This window comes from Ictalurus punctatus, chromosome 12 (assembly GCF_001660625.3).
Source record: "Ictalurus punctatus breed USDA103 chromosome 12, Coco_2.0, whole genome shotgun sequence".
Lineage (NCBI taxonomy): Eukaryota > Metazoa > Chordata > Actinopteri > Siluriformes > Ictaluridae > Ictalurus > Ictalurus punctatus.
Window position 1 is genome coordinate 5,513,317 of NC_030427.2, and position 19,904 is coordinate 5,533,220.

The 19,904-nt window shown below is 37.6% G+C and overlaps 1 protein-coding gene across 1 annotated transcript; it reads left to right on the top strand.

Moving 5' to 3' along the window:
• The first annotated feature begins 473 nt into the window (after nt 1-473).
• Nucleotides 474-16,082, top strand: prelid3b (PRELI domain containing 3). Its single transcript, NM_001200858.2, is given in 6 exon segments — nt 474-563; nt 5,412-5,580; nt 6,307-6,396; nt 6,615-6,685; nt 13,649-13,751; nt 15,531-16,082. Coding segments are annotated over 6 exon segments (582 nt in total). The 5' UTR covers nt 474-531; the 3' UTR covers nt 15,648-16,082.
• The last annotated feature ends 3,822 nt before the right edge of the window (nt 16,083-19,904 follow it).

The window sequence follows — 19,904 nt, forward strand, 5'->3', positions numbered from 1 at the left end:
AATATCGACACTAAAGGTAGGGGCTATTACAAAATTCAAAATCTATCAGAGTGAGAAATAACAGAGGTAGGCTAAATGTAGTGAAGATGTTATTTTTTCCAGGTTAAGATTAGGACATTAGGACTCAACATTAGGACTCAATGCTACTTTATTCACCATGAAAACCACAGTGTCAGATAAATGTGAGCTTTGTAATTGCAAGGAAACTACTGAACATGTGCTGATAGGTTGTAGGAAGTTCATTGTAGAAGGAGTAAGACTAAAATACAGGGTGGTAGAGATGGGAAGGGAGTGGACCATATAAAGTCTGTCAGAGGCAGGAGATAAACAAGTGCAGGTCCAAAGGGCTTTATTTAAATATTTAAACGAGACAGGTATAATATCCAGAATATAACTTATTTATAAAGTCATGATGTTACACTTCGGTACAGTAGGTGGCGGTACGCACCTCTAACGTTGGTTTGTAGTCCGCCAGTAAACCGAAGAAGAAGAACTTGCCGGTCAAGTCTTCAGAGGTGATCACAAGACACGATGAAGATCTGGTCGTCAGAACACATTTTCAAGTTAGTAGTGAATGTTTCTTTATGTCAAGTAAATTGTTTGTTACCTAGCTTACCTAACTAGTGACTAGAGTATGTTTATTCAGATTAAGCTTCTTATAGCTTCCTGGCTAACGCCAACTTTTCGACCTTGGTTTACATGTGACCATTGATTCAAGAAGCTACCTCTAGTCAGTCAGCTCGCTAGAAATAAAATGTATTAGGTTTATATTTAACTCTATAATATGTTTAAAACTTCTTGCCTGGTTATGTAGTTGCTATATCTCTCTTTTTTTAAACTTATTTGGATGGGTTAGCATTCCGGACGGCTCAAGACATCCCAATAAATAAATAAATAAATAAATAAATAAATAACGCAAATTAGTACCGTTTAAGCGGTCTACTCTGTGTTAAATAGATTTTGTTAAACAGTTGTTTTCGCGTGTTATATAGGAATGGTTTTAGTGCATAGTAAGCATCGGGACGTGTTTCTACACTGACACAACATGTTTCACCGATTCAAATCGTTCTTTAATTACGCATTTCACTATTATGCCACAAAGGTTAGCGTTGAACAACGAGGTCTGGGCAATAATTTAGACCGGTCACCTTTCACCACAGAGTGTATAGGGTACATTCAGTCTCCTGCGTCATAGTCGTTGTAACCTTTCCTCTACGTAAAGCAGAACGCATGCTTGACTTTTTACGCGTACGCTAGGAACAGCATACAGTACGCGTGATGCAAATGTCGTCATCAGCAGAGTCCGCGCGTACTGATTCATGGTCCGCAGGGGTGCGTCGGTGGGCAGGCGTGTCTGATTCACGGAAAATATTTGAAACGTTGTGACGTTTCTTCGGCTCGATTAATCAAATTCAGATTAATATTGTTTTAATACTGCTCAAAGTACATCTGAAGTGTAAACAAAAAAAAGTATAAACAACAAAATTTCCTTTACCCAACCAGAACTTTCCGTCTTCTATAGACGAACTCGTGCTCCAAAACTGCATTCTATAGTCTGTTAAAACCTTTAAAACATCTTGCGACACAAACATATTAAAATGCTCTGCAAATACTTCACTTTGAACATATCCACTCTTTTAGTTTCTTGGACCGGTGTCTTTTAATTAAAAAATATGTATGGTCAAACACACTGGACCCCGAGTATAAATGAATACAAGCGCATCTTCCACCTGCGTTTCATGTTTGCTTCACACACGGCGATATGATCACATTTATTCTGCATGGATTTATTTAGCTATGGAAAACTACAATCATGATTATTGTGTTAATATAAGTTTATTATAAAGCTAAAGTTGATAACAGCTGTAGTTCTTTGTAATAGGCAGTTTAATCTTGCAGAATCACACTTCTAAAAGAACTAAAGAAAGAACCTTCTCCCAATAAACACATTATAGTATGTGATTCAAACCACAGCAACTCACTAAAAATAAAAACTAAAACATCCGTCATTAGATAGTTAATAGAATTGAAATGCTTTGTTACAAAAGCTGCTCATACTGCTGAGACGAATTAAAACACTTCAGAAATGTTTTCAGTGAGATTTCACTTGGTTTATAATTAATCACGCACCGTATCTTTCCCCCCAGCACTTTAGAAGACAAAATTATATCCATGTTATCTTCTATGTATTAGTCCGACAGTGAAACACATAACTCGCCTTGTTTTTCAGCTTTTCTTCACTATGTAAATAAGTAAATTCCCGTGTGGTTCATGTGGCAGCATCTCCTAGAGCAGTGGTTCCCAAACTTTTCCAGGGCAAGGCCCCCCAAATGACATTAACATTTGACCGAGGCCCCCCTTTTGCAAGATGTCTTTAAAACACATTAAAAATACAGACTTCTGAATATATCCCCCTTTTTAAAAAATTAATAATTACATCTTACATCTTTACATTACATTATGTTAGGAATTGATTGTGTGTGTGTCTGGTTGTCTGAGAGTGGGAATTTATTTTTCACACCAAATTGTTGAGGCCCCCCGGGCGCCACCTGGCGGCCCCCACTTTGAAAACCACTGTCCTAGAGCACTAGACCAGTTCTCACATCCAGTTCTTATCTCCATTTTTTCTGCAGTGAGGCATGAGACTTTCGTTTAGTTTAAAATTTTCTGCCACTTAGTGGACACGTTCATATTAAGTGCACATTATTTATTCTTCTATTTTAGTTGAATGTTGAAATGTCTGACTGTTAATGCTTTGTCAATTCCTCTAACATAAATGAATATTGAATTGTTAAATAGTGGTGGTCCAAAATAATCCAAACATTTATATTTATCAATAATTTTGTTTTGATTTGTTGATTTTTCAAATTTGCTTATTGACCCAACCCTACCAAGTATCTTCCCTTTTACTTGCACAATATGGCCAAAAGTTTGTGGAAACTTGACTATCAAATGTAGGCCTTCCCTAAACTGTTGTCACAGAGTTGGAAGCACCAAATTGTATAGGATGTCTTTATATGCTGTAGTATTACAATTTTCCTTCACTAGAACTATGGTACCTAGCTTAACCATGCTCCAGCATGACAATGACCCATGCACAAAGTGAGGTCCATGAAGACATGATAACCTCAACCTCACTGAACACCTTTGGGATGAAATGGACCACACACTGCACCTCCTTGCCAACATTAGTGCCTGACCTCACTAATGCGGTTGTGGCTGAATAGGCAAAACCGCATAGCCACTGGAGGTGTAACGATCCATCAATATGGATCGATGTATTGATCAAATAACCACCGATCCAAGGTATCGATACAATGCTAATTGGGAGAATCGGGAGAATTGCTGGTGGGCCGTTCATGAATTGGACCAGGCCGAAGTACCACTTGGCCACTTTCCCTCTGTATCTCACACACACACACACACACAGAAAAAGTATGTTACATTATTGCATGACCGATAACTAAAGTAACTAATTGCACTACATTTGTATTTAAAGCAGAACATCAGTTACTTATGCATTTAAAAAGTGCCGTTTTCTTCCGTCACTTGGCTCAGAGCGCGCATGTGCTTTCTCTCTCTCTCTCTCTCTCTCTCTCTCTCTCTCTCTCTCTCTCTCTCTCTCTCTCTCTCTCTCACTCACTCACTCACTCACTCACTCACTCACTCACTCACTCACTCACTCACTCACTCACTCACTCACTCACACTCACTCACTCACACACACAGACACAAGTGCGCGTACCCGGGTCGTTATCTTGGCGATATAAACAAACCATCATCACTTGCCGTGGCGTGAAGTAGCTGCCAAAAAAAGGTATATTTCTTTGAATGCAAACCAACATTTTTTTTCATAATGTTACAATTGGACTTTTGTAGCAGAAAACACTCACTATGTCATTTGTTATTTATCTTTATACTCTTGTGGAAACATGTCAGTAATAAATCTAACAGGATAGTAAGAACTGAACTGTCACTTCATTTAACCAAATTCTTCCACCACGAAAAAAAGGGCTGGCCTTGGGCATTAAACCCCCGGGCTGAAATGGTTCCACCCCGCCCCTAAGATGGACCTTTATTTAGGACACTCTAACTTCCCGGATGTAATGTCCATCAAAGTTTAAGTTCATCACGGGCTGGAAACGGCACAAGACCCACTTTTTTAGTGGCAGCTTGTGAAAGGAACAGTGGCACACTCCTTCCCTCCATAGTGCTAGGGTCACACTCTGTAGGCAAGAGAGAATAACCCTTGAGCCTCCCATCCTAGGTTCACAGGAATCCTTTGTATAACAGGCACTTAGAAATCCCTGCTGTGTGTAGGGCAACTCGTTTGCCGTGAGTTGCGACCCGTGTTGATGGAGAAGAGATCCTGGTCCCTGAGAAATGTGGTTTTCTGCAGCTTCCACCTTTCCAAAACAGTACTCCTACTTCATCCAGACTGGAGGTTAGAAAGGCAGACTGAAGATTCTCCTTGAGAATTTTCTTGTAGAGAGCAGAATTCATGTTTCCCTCAATTACTGCAAGTTGCCCAGGCCCTGAAGCAGCAAGGCATCACAACACACTTCCACCACCATGCTTGATTGTAGGTATGATGTTCTTTTTGTGGAATTCTGTATTTGGATCATGCCAGATGTAATGGGACCCGTCTTCCAAACAGTTCCACTTTCAACTCATAAATCTACAGAAAATTCTCCCTAAAGGTTTGAGGATCATCAAGGTGTGTTTTGGCAATATTCTGTGAGCCTTAATGTTCTTCTGGGTTAGCAGTGGTTTTTGCCTTGCCACTCTTCCACAGATGCCTTTTTTGCCCAGTATCTTTCTGATAATGGAGTCATGAACAACCACCTCTACTGATGCAAAGACTTTGAAGTAGCTTTGCAACCCTTCCCATACTGATGTATTTCAGTTACCTTCTTCCTCTTCTGGAATTTCTTTCAATTTTGGCATAGTGTGTTACTGGGTTAGACCTTTTAGCCAACTTAATACTATTGAAAAAGTTCTATTTAAGTGTTGATTTAATTGAATAGGGCTGGCAGTAATCAGGCCTGGTGGTGTCTAGTCCTGCTGAACCCCATTATGAATGCAGTTTCATAGATTTGGCGAGAATTCTTTTTTCTTCAATAAATGGCATTATCATTTAAAAACTGTATTTTATGTTTACTCAGGTTGCCTTTGTTTTATCTTATATTTTGTTTTAATTTCTTAAACAATTTAGTATGAGATATAAACAAAAGAAATCAGGATGGGGCAAATACTTTTTCACAACACTGTATGCAAATTTAGCTATATGTCGATACACTTACTGTACAAGTTTTTGCAGTTTTGAGTGAAATTCAAATGACCTCTTTTTATGCCTATTTCACCCAAAAAATGACAGTTTTGAATATTCGAATATTTAATTCTCTCTACAGCCACCCATGGGAGACAGTGACCAAAGCAGCTATGCAGAAGTACCCCAACCCCATGAACCCTAGTGTATTTGGAGTAGATGTGTTGGACCGTAGAGTGGACCAGCAAGGCCGGCTTCACAGCAAACGCCTTCTCAGCACAGAATGGGGCCTTCCATCTATAGTCAATTCAGTAAGAGCATCCTCTAAACTCCTGTACACCTGTTGGTCATTATTGATAAGTGAATTAGTATTTATGGTAACATATGGATGAATAGAATTTTATGCGTTATGTTTGGAGAAAGAGAAATACTGTTTTGCTGCATCTGGACCAGGATGGCTTGCCATCATTGATGGAACAATGAATTCTGATGTATACAAGTGGGTTCTTGTTGTCTACTTTTAATACATGAATATACTAGGGTTGCAAAATAATTTGATTATGTTAATAGCTTCTGTTTCTCTGCACTGTATGGGCTTTATCATTATTTTTTAACCTTATAATCTACGTAATCTTTTAAAAGAAAATTTTTAATACTGCTTAAATAACTATGGTGGTAATTATTATTATTATTATTATTATCATTATTATTATCATTATCATTATAATAATAATCATTATTTTTATTATATTTTTTATCATCAAAAATGTAGTTTATGATTATGGTAAAAAAAAAAAAAAAAAAGTTGTTTTAAGACTTATTGTAATTGAATTGGGTTTTCAGGGTTGCTTAGTGGGTGGGACTTGGCAGGTGATCAAATGGGTGAGGAAAAATGATGGAGAAAAACAGTTGTTAAGACATTCCCACCTTCTTTTCTGACAAAAAGCTATTTAGCTGCAATTTCTTTCTTCCATTGTCTATTATTTATTTTTTGGTACCCGTTAAAATAATGACTTACCTTTTCTTTCTTTCCACAGATCATTGGTAATGCACGTGCATGTACATATGTTCAAGAGCATTCACTTGTGGACCCCAAAGAGAAGACTTTGGAGCTTAAGTCATCAAATGTACGAATTCAATATTTTACACCTATCAGAGGCTAACAAAGAGAGTAACAAATATCTACTTATATATGTTTATATTATTGAAAAAAACGTTCACCCCCAGTTATGTAATTGCACAAAGATTACAACAAAGCTGAGATGACCGCTAAAATGTGCTCATGTTGGGTTAGCATAATACCTAACTTTGTAAACAAGCTGTATGTTTATGTTTATGTTCCCAGATTACATTTACCAACATGGTCTCTGTAGATGAAAGGCTTGTCTACAAACCACACCCAGATGACCCATTAAAGTAAGACCTGGCTATTTGGTGTGTAACAATACACAAAATTCAAGTTTGTGAGTTTGTGTATGCTCCTCCTCTTTGCAAGATTGAGAGAAAGCATGTATGCATCCTGTGGAACAGTTGTAACACCTCTTGTACAGGGTCCTGCTGCAGAGGCACTCTGACAGTTAACCACAATATCTTCTCTATCACAATATCTAACTCCACAATATCTTCCTATAGTGGGCTGTAAAAAATGAGGACTGTCCATTACACTAAAATCTCTCTGTTGTACTGACCAGTAGACATACAGTCCCTTCGGAACTATTGGAATGGCACGGCGTATTAATTTGTTTGTGCTGTGCACGAAAAACATTTGGGTTGGAGATCAAAAGATGGATATGAGACAGCAGTTTAGGATTTCAGGTTTTATTTCCTGGTATTTACTTGTAGATGTGTTAAACAATATGGAACCTTTTGTAATCATACCAGGTGAGCAAAACTATAGGAACATACTTGAAGTAAATTCAAATAAATAACACTTAATATTTGGTTGCATATCCCTTGCTTATAAGACCTGTATCAAGCCTTGACCACCAGATAGTTGTTTTCTTCTTTTGTGATGCTTTTTCAGACTTTTACCACAGCCTCTTTCAGTTGTTGTATGGGTGGGGGGGTTCTTCCTTCAGTCTTCTATTCAGGAGGTGAAATGCATGCTTAATTGGGTTAAGGTCTGGTGATTGATAAAGTTCCTTCCGATTAATTTGGATGCATTTCTCTGTAAATTGGCAGACAAAATGTTCTGTTAAAATTTTGAATCCATTCTGCTGCTACGATCATGAGTTACATCATCAATAATTATTAGTGAGCCTGTTCCAGAAGCACTTATGCAAGCCCAAACCATGACATTACCTCCACCATGTTTCACAGATGAGCTTGTATGTTTTTGATCATGAGCAGGTACTTTCTTTATCCAAAATTTGCCTTTTTATCTCTGACTGTTGTTTTATGGTTTTTCTTCACAGCTCTCACAATGTCTCTGTCATTAGCTTTTGTTTCCTAGACAGACCCATTCAGGGTCTGTTGCTCAGTACACCAGTGGTTTCTTTCTTTTTTTTCTTTTCAGGACATCCCAAATTGTTGTATTGGCTATGCTGAATGTTTGTGCATTGCCTCTGATTAGTTATCCTTCTTTTCTTATCTTCAAAATACACTGGGCGAAATAAGTATTAAACACATCAACATTTTTTTTCAGTAAATATATTTCCAATGAGGTTATTCACATGAAATTTTCACCAGACATCAATATTAACTCAAGAAATCTGGAAATATAAAGAATTCACAACATTAAAGTCCATAAATAAAGTTATATGTAATAAAGTGGAATGACACAGGAAAAAAAGTATTGACCACGCTAAGGAAAATCAGTTCTCCAAGGTAAGGCAAGGAACCAGCTGAAATCCGTAAGTAATTATACCCACTATCTGTCCAAATTAATATCAGCTGGGCTAGTGAATTGATGGGCTAGTAAATTGATGGTCTATTAAAAGGCTTTTCATTACCAAAGTGTCACAAAAGAAACTTCTCATGATGAGCAAAGAGCTCTCCCAAGACCTTCGCATCCTTATTGTTGCAAAACATATTGACTGAATTGGAAATAGACGTATTTCAAAATTTCTGAATCCTCCAGTAAGCACCATTCAGGGCTCTACAGTGCGACCATTTCACTCACATTTGCGACTGAAAAGTACTTTGTGCGACTGTGAAAAAAATATATAGTCGCACCGGTTCGAGTGGAGTATAATATAATCGGAATAAAAACTACAACTCCAAAATGTATCTACACCGCGCAACAGTTACTATCACACTGCTTTTCATCACCTCAGTCAACCGAACAAGTGTGTAAATACTGTGAAGAAGCCTTTATGATGACAAGTAACACTGTACATCATCTGTTTCTCTCAACTTGCCGATCTCACAATCCGCCATCTTTTATTGATCATGCAAAATGACCTGAACCTGTGACTGTGACATGCTCGTGTAGCCACAGCGGTGTCGGACGGAGTAAATTAATAATAATGCTAACACTAGTACTGGGAGAGTGTAGTCTGGTCAGACAAGAGCAACATCACTGTTGGTACAGAGTTTTAAGGGTGTTGTGCAGTGCCATTTCTTCTCCAAATATGGTGTGTAGTATTAGTCAAAATGTTCAATTATGCTCTTATGTGACCAGACTACACTCTCCCAGTACAAACTTCACAGTTTGGAGGTGGAAGCATCATGGTGTGGGGCTGCTTTTCATCCCATGGTACTGACAGACTTCATATAATTGAAGGAACAATGAATGGAGCCCTTTACCAGGAGTTTCTTGAGAAGAATCTGCTGCCATCCACCAGGATGATGAAGATGAGACATGGGTGGACCTTCCAGCAGGACAACAATCCAAAGCATACAGCAAAGAACACACTCAGTTGGTTTCAGAGAAAGAAAATCAAGGTTTTAGAATGGCCCAGTCAATCACCTGACTTGAATCCAATTGAACAAGATTTTTAAACAATATGTTTAGAAGAATGGGACAAAATCACACCTGAATACTGCGGCCGATTAATTTCTTCATATAGGAAGCGTCTTGAAGCTGTCATTACAAACAAAGGTTTCTACACTGTTTTAAATAAATTTCAGTTAGCGTGTTCAATACTTCTTTCCTGTGTCATTCCACTTTATTACATATAATTTTATTGATGGACTGTAATGTTGTGAATTCTTTATATTTCCAGATTTCTTGAGTTAATACTGATGTCTGGTGAAGATTTCATGTGAAATCTTCATGTGAAAAAAGATTTCATCATTTCTTTTCAGTAGAAATATATTTACTGAAAAAGATGTTGACGCGTCCATTACTTATTTCCCCCACTGTAGCTTGCTTTTCTCCGATAGACAGCTCGCTGATCTTAATGTTGGCTTTTAAACAATAAATGCAGTCTTTACAGGTTAAAGCTTGAAGTCTGCAGTCTGAAGGCTAAAACCAAGAGTAGATGTTCAGAGCTATTTCTTGTTTAAACAGTTAATCTAACAGGACACATCTGGATAACAAGAAATGCCTGTCAGTCACATGTTCCAATATTTTTGCTCACAAACAAATTGGGTGGTTTGATACAAAATGTTCAAAATGAATTGTATTACATAGCCTCCCTGAAGTGGCAAAACATAAAAGGGCCTGGATTCCTTTATAGATAATAAGCTGACGGGGTAAGGGGTTCATATGCTGGCAGGGGTCTTGAGGTAGGCATTGGCCAGAAGGAGCAGCGTCCTCAGCAGAGCAGAGAGGCAGAGCCATGTTCTTAGCAGAGCAGGTGTGATGTCCTCAGAGGATCTGGGAGGTGGGTGGTAGGGAGTGTGACATTCTCAGCAAAACAGAGAGATGGAGGGACCAACCCAGTAAAGGTAGGAGATGGACAAAGGACAGAGATGTAGGATGGCTCTAGAGATCAGCACAGGAGTCAGAAGGGATGATATAATCATGTGCGAAGTCAGTAGTGAGCAGCTATTTGGTGGGCCTATTTGGCTCTTGGTCTAAGAGGTTTGTGCAAAGTTTTAAAGAAGTCAGCCACTAGGTGGCGTTATCGCATTGTTTTTAGTTGTCGGTGTTAAATATCTTTACAACCGTTAACCAGGGCTCTACGGTAACAATTTCTTTTAGGAGCGCTTGTGCTTCTAATTACAAAAATGTAGGCGCACAGTCAAAAATTTAGGAGCAGGTTGAAGCTTAGTTTTTTATAGATGGTAACATTAATGTGGCACAATATAAGGCACAAGTAAGCATGAGAAAACTTGAGCTTATATTATGACAGACTTTAGGAATATAGTGTGAGTCATGACATATTAATTTACCTTCTGATAAACTAAATGTAATATTTTCAGTTAATTTTACAGGCTGTATATAAAAAAAAAAAAAACAACCATTAACCTGTTCCACCTTGTAAACAAATACAATAAACCTCAATGTTCAGTGTTTGAAGTCTGCTCCTCTTAACTATATTTAAAGCTACACTATTAGACATTTTCCACTGTCATGGTTCTGGGCTGGAGTCAGTTCTCGAAGCGCTCTGTGTATATTGTGTATATATCTGAATAATCTCATATAGAATGTGATTGGGTGAGTGCATTTACCCGTCAGATGCAAAGCGCTTTAGTTTAATGGTGTTCATTAGGGATGCACCTATCAGGATTTTTACAGCCGAAAACGATCCAGATACCAATCTTTTTTTATTTAAGCTTTAATCAGGAGGTCTGTCATAAACAGTTAAATGTAAGCTCTCTGCTCATGGTCACTGTTAACTGAATTAAAATAATAGCAATGAGAAATACTGTTGGTTAATTGATAAACAAACAAGCATAAAATATTTATTTTAAAATATTTTAAACAATAAAGAGTCCTAATTAAAAGTAGACTGACACAAAAATGATCCATATTAGGAAAAAGCTAATAGCCTTCTAAGGAAATAGCTTACTAAGCTTAATGTCAAATTGATATTAAATGCAACCCATAGTAATTAAACACCATTTAATTTCTCATTTTATTTATATTTTATGAAGTTATAATATCTAATTTTTTTTTTTATATTAAATGATTTATATATAACTAATCATATATTCTGTCTTTACATTTTATTAGTTTTGCTTGTTTGTTTATCAGTTTTAGATTGGTTCCCCCAGTACAGTGTTGCCATGTCTGCTGATAATATTGTGTCTTTGGGGGATTAAATCTAAACATGGAAACTGGAGTTGACTTTTCTAGTGATATCTGGCAACCGTGAGTTTAAATACAGTGAATGCGCTATTAAAGTTAGTGAAGGAGAGCAGCAGTGTACTGTATGTTTACAGACGGAACCGTTGCTACTCTTGATTATGACTGGTGAGGAATTATTTAATAAATAAGTTTGAATTAAACCCACCTTGTTGCATTAGCATTATTATTAATTTACCGCTGTCTCTACGCGAGCAAGTCACAGGTGTAGGTCATTTTGCGGGATCAATAAAAGATGGCGGCTGTGAGATCGGGAAGTTGAGGGAAGAAGATGATGTACAGAGTTACTCTTGTCATCATAATGACTTCTTTGCAGTATTTACACACTTATTCGGTTGACTGAGATGATGAAAAGCATTGTGAAAGTAACTATTGCGCAGTGTAGGTGCATTTTGGAGTTGTAGTTTTTATCTCGATTGTATTATACAACTCCGAACAAGTCACTCGCACCGGTGCGAATAAATATTTATTCACACTCGCACAAAGAACTTTTCAGTCGCAAATGCAAGTGAAATGGTCACACTGTAGAGCCCTGTTAACACCTACAAAAATCGCGATAGCGCCTGGTGTCTGTCAAACCGTTCGGTAAATATTTCAGATAACATTAAAAACCTACTTTTGTGAACTAGTCATAGGTTTTTTGGTCAAGTGAGAGAAAACTATTGCAGGACAATACTTTGGAGTTATCAAAAAAAAGTTTAACTTTTAATTTACCCTCACAAGGGCACATCAAAGGTTTGTAGTGGGCATGGCCACTTTCATTTAAATGTCTATAACTCTTGAAAGGAATGAGAAATTTTCACCAAACTTATGTAGGGTCTCCGTCTGAGGGCACTTGTCAAAAATGGAGGAGTTTGGCCACTTGGTGGTGTTATAATAGTAAAAAAAAAAAAAAAAAAAAAAAAAAAAAAACTTAAATGGCTGTATAAATATTGTGTAAATGATTGAATATCGTTCACTATTTCAGATACATAGAATATGTGTCTATCATACATTAGATCTTCTGATTCTGAACAACTGTGCTTCTAGGAGTTTTTTGCTCAACTATAATAATCCTATAGCAGGATAATTATTTGGACTACTTAGATCAATAATTATCAAAAAAAAAAAAAAGATTAAGTATTGATTTACTCTAGTAAGGGCACAGCAAAAAAATGGGCATGGGCACTTTCACTTTCTTGAACAGAATAAGTGTTTTCACCAGACTTAGGAATGGGTTAATTCTGGAGAACAATGCTTTAAAAAAAATACTGATTGTGACCAGTTGGTGGCACTATAACAGAATAAAATATTAAATTGGGAGTAAATGTGAAACCATTGGTCCAATAGACTTGATGAATAAATCTTGCAAGAATTGTCCTTGTGCAAGGTCCAGTCAGCATGTACGAGGACAGTTATGAATCTTGAAAAACATGGCTGCCATTGGTCGAGCAATGTTCAGTAGCTATTAGACAAGCTTAATTATGCAGATATTTCTTAAAACGATCTTGTTTTTTCTTTGATTTAGGTGCTTATATGATTGCACAATATTAAGTAATAGCTTTTAACATCTTTAAGGGCCCTAAGTGGCTTGAACCCTGATAATTGCTGCTTGCAGCTATATTTATTACTGACATTTTTGAGTGAGTGTTTTCTGCTACAAAAAGTCCAACTGCAACATTATGAAACAAATGTTGGTTTGCATTCAAACAAATATGAAGTATTTCAGTAAGAAATCTACTTTTTTCACAGCTACCTCATGCCACGGCATGTGGTGACAGTTTGTTTATATCTCCGTGGTAACTACCTGAGTGCGTGTGTGTCCATGTGTGTGAGGTAGTGAGAGAAAACGGGCGAGTGGTACATCTGCCGGCCCAATTTATTAGCGGCCCACCGTGAATTCTCCCAATTAGCCACGCTGGCTATGGTCCATGTTAAAAATTATACATGCATCAGTGTTTACCCATTGCATCGATACATCCGATCGTTGGTTATTTGATCAATATAGATGGATCGTTACACCCCTGCAAAATACAATTACAACATATAAAATTTAGCAAAATTTAAAAATGCAAATGCAAGCTACACAATTGCATGACTGTGTCACATATGATGCAGGTGACCATACACCTGAGTTTTAAACCACTGGCCCTTACAATGTAATAACCTTGAGTGCACTGATGGTGTTTCATCTGATGTTACAGGACTGTGCTGACCCAGGAGGCTATCATCTCTGTGAAAGGAGTCAGTTTGAGCAGCTACCTAGAGGGACTTATGGCAAACACTATATCAACTAATGCAGGAAAGGTTGGGATGATTGGCTTTACTCCTCTACTGTTTTGCTATTTCACATGTTGTGATTGAAAATAGGGTTGGTTATGTGGTGTGTAGCTCATTTTGCAAATTAAGACTTAATGGTATATTAAAAAGTCTGAAAAATGATCTACAAGACTAATTTTTATTTTAAAAAATAATTAATTATCTGTTAGAAATTGGATCTGTTTAATACCAATTTGCTGATTATTATTATGGGGGGTGCAAGATTAAGATGTAACATTACAAACTAGGGCTGCAATTAACAATCGTTTCCATAATCAATTAATTGGATGATTATTTTTTTCGATTACTTTTTCAAATCAGATGACAAAACCCAAATGTTAAAATAGCATTTTTTTCATTTATTTGAAATAAAATCCACAAACTGAGTGTTTATAAATATAAACTTCAGACTAAAATTTTCATTAAAACAACTGTTTGTCCAAACTGCAAGTGAGGACCAACACGGCCTTGGCCTTGTTACAAATAGATTGCACCTGTTATAATAAACAACAGAATTGACATTGCAAGCGTGCAAATACAGCATAGAGGGCACACACTTTTTTCCATGCTTAATAGATGTCTGATGGTGATTGAGGTCATGTTTGGCATAAAAGGTAACCTTAGGTATGTTCAGCTGCGGCTGGATGTAACCGATCGGCGAGAGTTGGCCCTTGCATTTGAGTGAGGAGTTGAAAATAGAGCCGTCAAGTCGGACAAGTTTCTGCTTCCGGTAGTGACGCTCGTGCACTGTTTTCTTTCTTTATTGTAGACAAAGTGGATATATCTCAGATAAACAGACATCTGAATTTTACATGTAGCAACCAGAAACACTTTTCACTGAATAAGTTAATACAGTGCCTATATGTACAAGAAGAAATTTTGACGTAAGCCTGTATTATTTAAAATCCAATAAAGTTGGGTCTATATTTTTTCAGTTTTATTTTTATAAACATGACACAATATAACATTAAGATTACATGAAAAGGGTTTTTACTGTTATAAAAATACAGATTTGTGAGCCATAGGGGAACTGAAGGTGTCAAAATAAACATGAAAACACGTCATCGTTGTCGTCGGCGAGTTTGGCCAATCGTGAAATAGCTGTGTCGTCATCAGAGCTCATACAGCTGCTTTGGGGAAACTGCACTGGCTGAGAGAGCCGACTGCTCTCGTATTGCTAATCTGGACTTTGATGCCATACGTCACATTGATGTGGCCTTGGCCTCGCCGTCTCAAGTTTGACAAAAATTCTAACCGGCATGCACTGCTTCAAGTCAGCCCCCGATCGGTCTGCGCAGCGCCGCATGAAGCCGAACACACCTGTTGACACAAAGAGTAAACTGAAGAAATGCATTGTCTTTGACTCTGGCTATTCAGCTAAAGCTAGTGGCGACGCAGCTTTATAGACAACGCCTATGCTCAAATAATTTAGCTATGCATGATGTGTGTGTACATACTGGGGGGGAAACCATTATTTCTATTTTTCATTCTGATGGTATGCTGTTATTTCTTTCATATTCACACCATCTGGCCAATCTTTTCCCCATTCAACAGTGTGTTTATTGGTCAGTTAGTTGGTTGATTGCAAGCACAGGACAAATCAATTTAGGCTTCTCTTTTCAGCAACAGGGCACAACATTTATAATAATATTCATCTGTACAAACAGGTAATGAAAATATTGTGCTAAAGCAATGTGGTAGCTTTTATTATCTTTTCTTATCTTTTTACCTGTGGCTGTGTTGTGGTGTGTTTCTACCTTGCTGCAGGGCCGTGAAGCAATGGAGTGGGTTATCAGGCGTCTGAATGCAGAGATTGAAGAGCTAACTATTACAGCGAGAGGAACGATGCGGACACCCATGGCTGCAGCTGTCGTAGAAAAATGAACTTTTCATGTCTCTGCGTTCTTTAACATATTTCTTGGCGGACCACTTCAGTGCATCTTTTTTTGTTCCATCCTACTTTCTATGCTGTTTTTTGTGGAACAGAGTTCTCCCCATCTCCCTTGTACAACTGACTCTATATTAGAGGCAAGAGGGACAAAAATAGAAAGCGAATCTCTGCTTTGTTTAATACTGAAAACAGTCTGTTAGCACTGCAGAACAAGCATTGAGTGTTGTATGTTTAACAGGTGATTACACACCTTGACCCTTACTCTGCAGTTTATAGCTGTAAAGTGTATTCAGAGGAAGCAGTCTGTACTGCTTGCTATATATACACTGGATGTATGGATGGATTTTTATATATTTCCACCAGAGAAATGCTAACTGAATGTGATAGATGTTAGCTTTTATTCATTATAATAAAGTTGGCATTTTTGTGCACATTTTCTTTTAAGGTAATAATAATAATAGGTAATTTAAGGTTGTGGTAAAAAAAATATCTGCATTACTTATGCGTTATACAGATGTCAATTTAGGTGTATTCTTAAACTTCACTCCAAGTTCAACTTTCAGGCAAATGTTTTATTAAACATGGGATGTAGCATGCTCGTGGGTTCAGAATTCAGGGGGAAATAAGGGCAGCTGTGGCTCAGGTGGTACAGCGGGTTGTCCAATGATCGGATGGTTGGCGGTTCATTTCTGAGCCCATATGACTCCATATGGAGTGACTCCCAAGGACACTTGCCCAAGTGTCCTTGGGCAAGACGCTGAACCCCTACCATTGGTGTGTGAATGAGTGAATGACAGTGTAAAGCACTTTGGATAAAAGTTCTATATAAGTGCAGACCGTTTATCAAATAAGGAAATGGGAGGTAGAAATTTAATTGAGACAGTGCCACTGGGCTCCTTCTTTCTTGTTTTCTTTTTTTTCATGCACAATTTTCACTTCTGCAACCTCCTATTTTTTTGGGTTTATTTTTAATCTCACCCACAAATACACAACTCAGTTCTCGCTGTTTGATTCTCATGCCACTCCACATACCAGCACTCTCATGTCTCCTCCCTTTATCTTCTTTCCACCGCTCTCTGAGAAACAATGCTCCTGTTAGTAAATCACCCACAGGTGCCCGCTCATCCCTACCACTCATTCTCCTTACTCCAACCTCCATTCACAAACGCCGCACCACCATACTTCCACCAGCACAATGGGCTATGCTACTTCATGCGACCATCGCATCTTACACATATTTGAGTTTCTCAGATATTTTGACATACTGGCATTTTTTCCAAAAATAGTTTTGTAAAGGTATGTCACTGTAAAAGTGCACCCAAAGTGAGGCACTTACAGTGTAATGGCTTAATACGGAAATATATCAAACATGGACATCTTCCAACATGGATGCAATTGCTCAAAGTAAAAATTGCCTTTCTCTAAAAATCTTGTGAAATTCTCTGCTTGAGATATATATATATATATATATATATATATATATATATATATATATATATATATATATATATATATATATGAGAGAGAGAGAGCTTATATATCTCTTAACAGTGTTGAAAAGGGCCTGGAGAGAGAGATGTACTTTGTATATTTTGTAAAATCTTATTTCGACAGGTCAAAGGTCATCACCAGATGTCATTATTGTAACTGATGTAGGTCATCACCAACTGTCATTATCGTAACAGGTGAAGGTTAAAAATGGATAATTTTACACGTTCTTTCCTATAGATTAATCATTGATCTTGACAGGCGTAGTTTAAGATTTATAATGTTACATGTGTTAGGTTTGTTGTAATCTCTTGTGTTCCCACACATCTGTTTAAATATTTAGGCCATAGCTAATTGATTATTATCAGTAGTAAACTTTAAATCCAGTTCTGGTGCATTCCCACACACACAAACACATATGTTCTTTCACATAGAATGTGTTCATACATAGTATGGTCATGTGCATTCCACACACACATACCCCTGACCAATCAGAACAAAAGAAATTAAAATTGCTCCATCTGGGAGGTGTCGGTATAAACACCATAAGTTTATAGAAGAAGGACTCATCCAACCTTTAAAATACTCTGTACTAATAACGTGTGTGAGCTTACAACATGGCTGATGCTTGTCCTAATGCACCGAAAAAAGCTCACTCATTTTTGGGAAGATTAGAAAAAAATTTAGTACATGAAAATATTCAATATTGGGTAATGTCAAACGGATGTACAGCCGGATTTTTTTTTTCGTTTTGGAAAAAGAAACTGTTTTGCTTTTCAAGTTCTCGGTCCCAGGTCACATCCACTGGAGCAGTGCTACTGAGAGCGTAACTTTTAATGAGGGTGACGGGAAAAAATTCAGAAAATGGTGCAAGGGTTTTGACTACATTGTTAGAATGGACTTCTTTTACCTGGATGCGTACAGGCGTAAATGGAGCAGTACATCTCTGCAATGTAAATACCACATTAGAGCAACAAATTTCTCCAAGAACCAGGTTTCACTGCACTGCGTTGCTGTAATAACCGGTGACGACACACCTGATAACAAACAGAACCGTGAAGTGAGGTATGAACGTACCAGCTGACACGAGCTACAACGCTACTTCCATCAAATTCGATGAATTAATTCCAAAAAATTGGAAGAAACAAAGAAACAACGAAAATAAAAGTAAGGCTACAAGATCTCTTCTGAGATCGTCAATATACTACTCTTGAGCAGAAACTCCACCTTCCCCAAGACTCCTCCCACATGATATATAAATGAGTCTGACTACATATCAAGTCGACGATGTCACTTCGCAAGACGCTGAAGGTGATGAGGCCTTTTATAACCTATGGTGAAGCACAGGTGTTCGCACTCAGTACTCTGGCGAACTTGTGCTCGGGCATGACTGGGAAGTGTAGTTCTCGTCAGCCATGTTTGTAGGCGACACTGCATTCTGAGAACTGCAGCCGCGAGTTCACCGTGACATAACAGGTGCTTTATAAAATAAAGTTTATTATTATTATAATCAGAATTTTTTTTCTTGGATATGTCAATGATTAACAACAACATTGATTTTGATGCAATCATATTTTTATGCAGTGTCAGATTTTTTAAAAACCTACCACTCATGTCCATGAAGGACAAAAAATTTTGTCATAAAAAAAAATCCACTTTCACTGACTGATTTTTTTTTACCAGCGTCAGTTCTGATCATAACTACAAACATTCATTCATTTTCGGAAGTTTAACCATTTAAACGCCAGTTTCTTTACATAATGCAAAAATCTTCAAAGCTCAGTAACCTTCTTTGACTCATATACATGGGGTGGGATTTGTGATTTCCAGTACAATATAATTTATTTATTTCAAACTGTTCACACACACACACACACACACACACACACACACACACACACACACACACACAAAATTTTCAGTGCACACATACAAACCACAACTCTGACATCCAAACACACCCACACAATTATAGCTGCATCATTTATTCAGTTGGTCTGCAGTGCTCTATAATACAGCATATTTTCCCAGTAGGCTAAACCTGAGAAAATACAGTTGTAATAAAAATTATTCAACCGCCATAGTAAATAAGGTTTATTGTCAAAATTTACAGACTTTTAGCTGTTTAAAATGAACAAATCAAACAAAAGCAATTGAAATAGTTTATCACGAATGCTTCAAGTGGTTTCCCTAAATTCATCTGAAAATGCAACTTATAATCGAGCTTGGGCTGATTACTACATGCAATCTGGGTGTCAAACAAACAATTAAACTGGTGATGGTCTCTACTAATGCCAACAAGGGATCCTCACGCCTCTCACACCAACATAAACATAATATGAGAGGCAGATGGCCAGGTAATTGTCATTAGTGTCATGCTCCAGGTCACTGGGAAAGGGAGTTCTGTAAAAAGCATAGGGATTTAAAATATAATCAGCCATAATCTGTCCTTGTTGCCATAGGGTCAAACCCCAACCCACCTAAGTGGCAATTTCAACACAAAAAATATGGATGCCCACAGAGGGAAGAACCCCTTCTATGCTTTCTCTTTTACTGAGTTCACATTACGACACACTGCCTATTATTTACCTTTGTGTCGAGGGTAAATCCTACACTTTCATGATTGACACAGGTGCCAATTACACCTCATTTGGTAGACAGTATGAAGTGAGAGCTTCAAGCTCTAGCATTAACTTTGTGGGAATAGAAGGGGTTCCTGTCATCTGTCCAAAAACACACTCCCTACATGTCGCACCTCCTAA